The sequence below is a fragment of the Atta cephalotes genome, assembly GCF_000143395.1.
Source record: "Atta cephalotes unplaced genomic scaffold scaffold00820, whole genome shotgun sequence".
Taxonomy (NCBI): Eukaryota; Metazoa; Arthropoda; class Insecta; order Hymenoptera; family Formicidae; genus Atta; species Atta cephalotes.
Window position 1 is genome coordinate 1 of NW_012130884.1, and position 3763 is coordinate 3763.

Here is a 3763-nt window from a genome sequence, read left to right on the forward strand (position 1 = left end):
TATATATATATATATATATATATAATATTTTGTTAAAATAAATGAAATTTAAATTTAAGAAAAGAGAGTTTTAAAGCTTGAAATCTCTATTTTTTTTGAAAGATTATTATATTTTTTGAGTTTATGTGAATTTGATAATTTTTACATATAGAAAACTACGAGTTGAAGGAAAATGTTCTTCTCACTTTGTGGATCATGTGTCCAAAAAAGATTTGCAAAGATTTTTGATTGTCTGAAAATTAAAAATTTTTTTTCAAAATTCATTTTTAAAAAATGTTTTTATTGAATTACTTTTGGGTTATACTCGCATTCTGATTTTGATTACTCATAACTCGTTTAAAAATCATCAATAATTAAAAAAAATAGATTCTTAAAGCTAAACTTTGCTATATTAAATCAAATAATTATTAAAACTTTATTTTGTGTTAAAAAAATGTGTTTTATTCCATTCTAAAAAATCAATCGAACTTGCTTTTTAATTCAATAGTTTTGCTTTTCGTGTCTTTAGTAATTATTAGCTTTAAGTATTTTGTTATTTTATCATGAATTCGTGATCTACTTTTCCTTTAAGTTTCCAAATAATTTCTTCACGAAATTAAAAGTTTTCTGAACAGAAACAGACAACTATTTTATTATTTTTTTTAACGATCTTTATTCAATGAATATTAAAACATGATTTGAGATAAACAATTTTGAATTTTTATATTTAGCGTTTGGATTTAAATTTGAATTTGTTTCATTTTAATTTCTTTTTTATTAATTATGTTTGCTAACATTTACAGTATCTATTATTATTATTATTACTTACTTTTGAATAACATTGAATATCAAATAAGAGAGTTGGCTTATTTTTATTACTGTCCCACTAAAATTATAATCATATCATTTTATACAGTGAGAGAAAGTGCCATTCGTATAAATTTTCATTCACACAATCACATATATATTTTATTGATTAGACGTTATATCAATATATTATTTTAGATAATATAATATAAAATAGATATTGATAAGTGGATATTAATCATTGATTCAGAAGTTAGATTATAAAAATAGAGAAAAGTAGATAAAAAATTAAAAGTATTTTATTAAAGTAGTAGTATTTAATTAAAAAATATTTTAATTTACATATGTACAATCTATAAGTGTACATAAATCCATCTTATCTTGATGAGAGTAAAATTAAATAAATTAAATGTTAAATTAAATGTATTAAATGTATTAAATTTTTTTATTGTGGATTTACTCATATAATGAACTAATTAAATTAATTTTCAATTGTAACTTTATAAAATAAATTTTTTCCCTCTTTTCAATACTATTTTATTACTATATCAATGTATATATAATCATTTTATTTTTTAATAATATATAATTTTATTAAACAATTATCTTCATCTCTTTCAACTTACTTTTTAGTTACTTAAACATGTTTCATAAGTGAGTCTATTGAACCTCTTTGTAATCAACAAAACTTTTTTCTTATTTATGAAATATATGAAGGATTTATAAGTATTTAATTATTGTTTGAATCAGCTGGACATGCAACATTTTAAAGTAAGTCTCATTATGCTGTCATAATTGTGTAAAGATGCAAAATAATAGAAAATGTCACAGCTTCACTTTACCCTAATAAATATTTGCCCACTTACCTTGATATGAGTCATCCTATGATAGTATAGATTCGATGAGGCTGTAAATTTCTTTCCGCAAACAAGACACTGATGAGGCTTTTCACCGCTATGAATACGCTTATGCGTGTTTAACGAGCTCGATGTTGAAAAACCCTTGTTGCACACCATGCAGACATGCGGTTTTTCCCCTATGATTTAATATCATTCATGAAATGTCGCATTAATTTTTCACACTTATAATTTCTGACTTGAATTAAATATGAATAATGATTCTTTTCTTTAAACGTATATAATTTATTTCGCCAAAATCATTAAGCCAAAAATGGTCAGGATTTTACAATAGACGTTGTCGGAAGTCGCACCACAAATTATGCGACATTTAAAATTTATTTAATTTGATAAAAATATTATTTGGAATTTATATCATATCTAGTTGTACATAAATTTTTTGCATTTTTTGTTTGATTATCTAAATACATTAATCCAGTATATTTAAATCATTAAAATGGAACAGATTTGAATTGAATTTCGCAAAAAGTAACAAAAACAAAATTAATTTGAGTTAATGAGAAATTAATCAGTGCGAGAGGAAGTGCGCAATAAAATTTCAACAAATAAATTTGTAATTCCACTTGATGTGTTGATGTCTTCTTTATTTAAAATCTTGAGAAATCATTGAATGTTTCGATTCTCTTTGGAATCTTCATCAATATTCTTCAGCAATATTCTTAATCCATATTAAATTTCGCAAATGATCAAGGTAGAGTCACTTACAAATTGTCAAAACTGTAGTGTAATCTGTTTAATTCATATATTTGACGTTCGCGAAATCTAATATGGATTAAGAATGAAATTGCTGAAGATTCCAAAGAGAAACGTTCAAGATTTTAAATAAAGAAGACATCAACACACAAATAGAGTAATAAATTTATTTATTAAAATTTTATTACGCACTTCCTCTCGCACTGATTCTCATTAGACAGATTAATTTTGTTTTTGTTATTTTAGAGAGAGAGAGAGAGAAAGAGAGAGTCCTTGTTTAACATATTTATTTTCGCAGAAAGAACATATTTATATGTATAATCTTGAATATCCTGAAAATAATGGATTATCTTTTTCAATATAAGAAAAATTGAATTTTGCTATTTTTGAATTAATAATGAAAATAAAATTAAACTGCTTATAAATTTAAATAACTTTTAATTGTCCAAAATTACTGAATCTAACAATAATAATTTTAAGATATTAGAAGATCACCAAAGCTGGGCACGTATTTGCAATACTTTTATTTTAAACACAGTCGTATTTGGAATACAATTGTATTTTATATTTCGTATTTCAGCGGATCACATAAAAGTATTTAGTATTTTGTAATTCACATTGATTGTCAATCTTAGTATTTGAAATACAAAATATACTTTTAATCTTTTGCTTTGAAATTAATGAAATTCAAAATATTTTTATGTGCTATTCTGATCGAAATACAAAATGTAAAATACTTTCATGTGTTCCGCTGAAATACATAACACAAAATGCAATTGTGTTTTTCAAATAAAAGTATTTCAAAAACATGCTCAGCTCTGGAGAACAAAGTTTTAATTAACTCTACGCGTGTAAAACCAAGTATTAATAGGCTGATATATAATATAAATATAATATAAATTGATATAAAATAAATACAAATGAGAGAATCTCAATATCCGGATAATCTTTAGGGTTCTGTTTCATACCTGTATGCGTTCTCATATGTCGTTTTAGAAGAGATGGCCGGTCGAAGGACTTGCCACAGACTTCACAAGGTAATAAAACCCTCTCTCCTCTCTTAATCGTTGTCAGGATACTGCAATCGAGATGATCACCGGCCAACGACAGCGTTGATGATGTGGATTCCTCAGACGTTGATTCGTATTCATCCAACTCATAATAAGAATGTGATATCGCTGGCAAAGAATGATGAGCGAGTAATGTCATCGAAAGATCCAGCGGGGATTCTAAAAATAATTCAAGTAAAAACTTTCTATTGATTTCATTCTCAATTTGAGAAGAGAGCGAGAGAAAGAGAGAAAGAGAGAGGGAGAGAGAGAGAGAGAGAGAGAGGAGGAGAGAGAGAGAGAGAGAGAGAGACGTAC

General features: G+C 25.5%; 1 protein-coding gene across 1 annotated transcript; it reads right to left on the minus strand.

The window, feature by feature from the left end:
• Positions 1-1652: 1652 nt before the first annotated feature.
• LOC105625310 (zinc finger protein 572-like) lies at positions 1653-3625 on the minus strand (the record flags this gene model as incomplete). The annotated part of the gene is made up of 2 exons (XM_012206647.1): positions 1653-1822; positions 3365-3625. Coding segments are annotated over 2 exons (431 nt in total), but the record flags the coding sequence as incomplete, so codon positions are not given.
• Between the last annotated feature and the right edge of the window lie 138 nt (positions 3626-3763).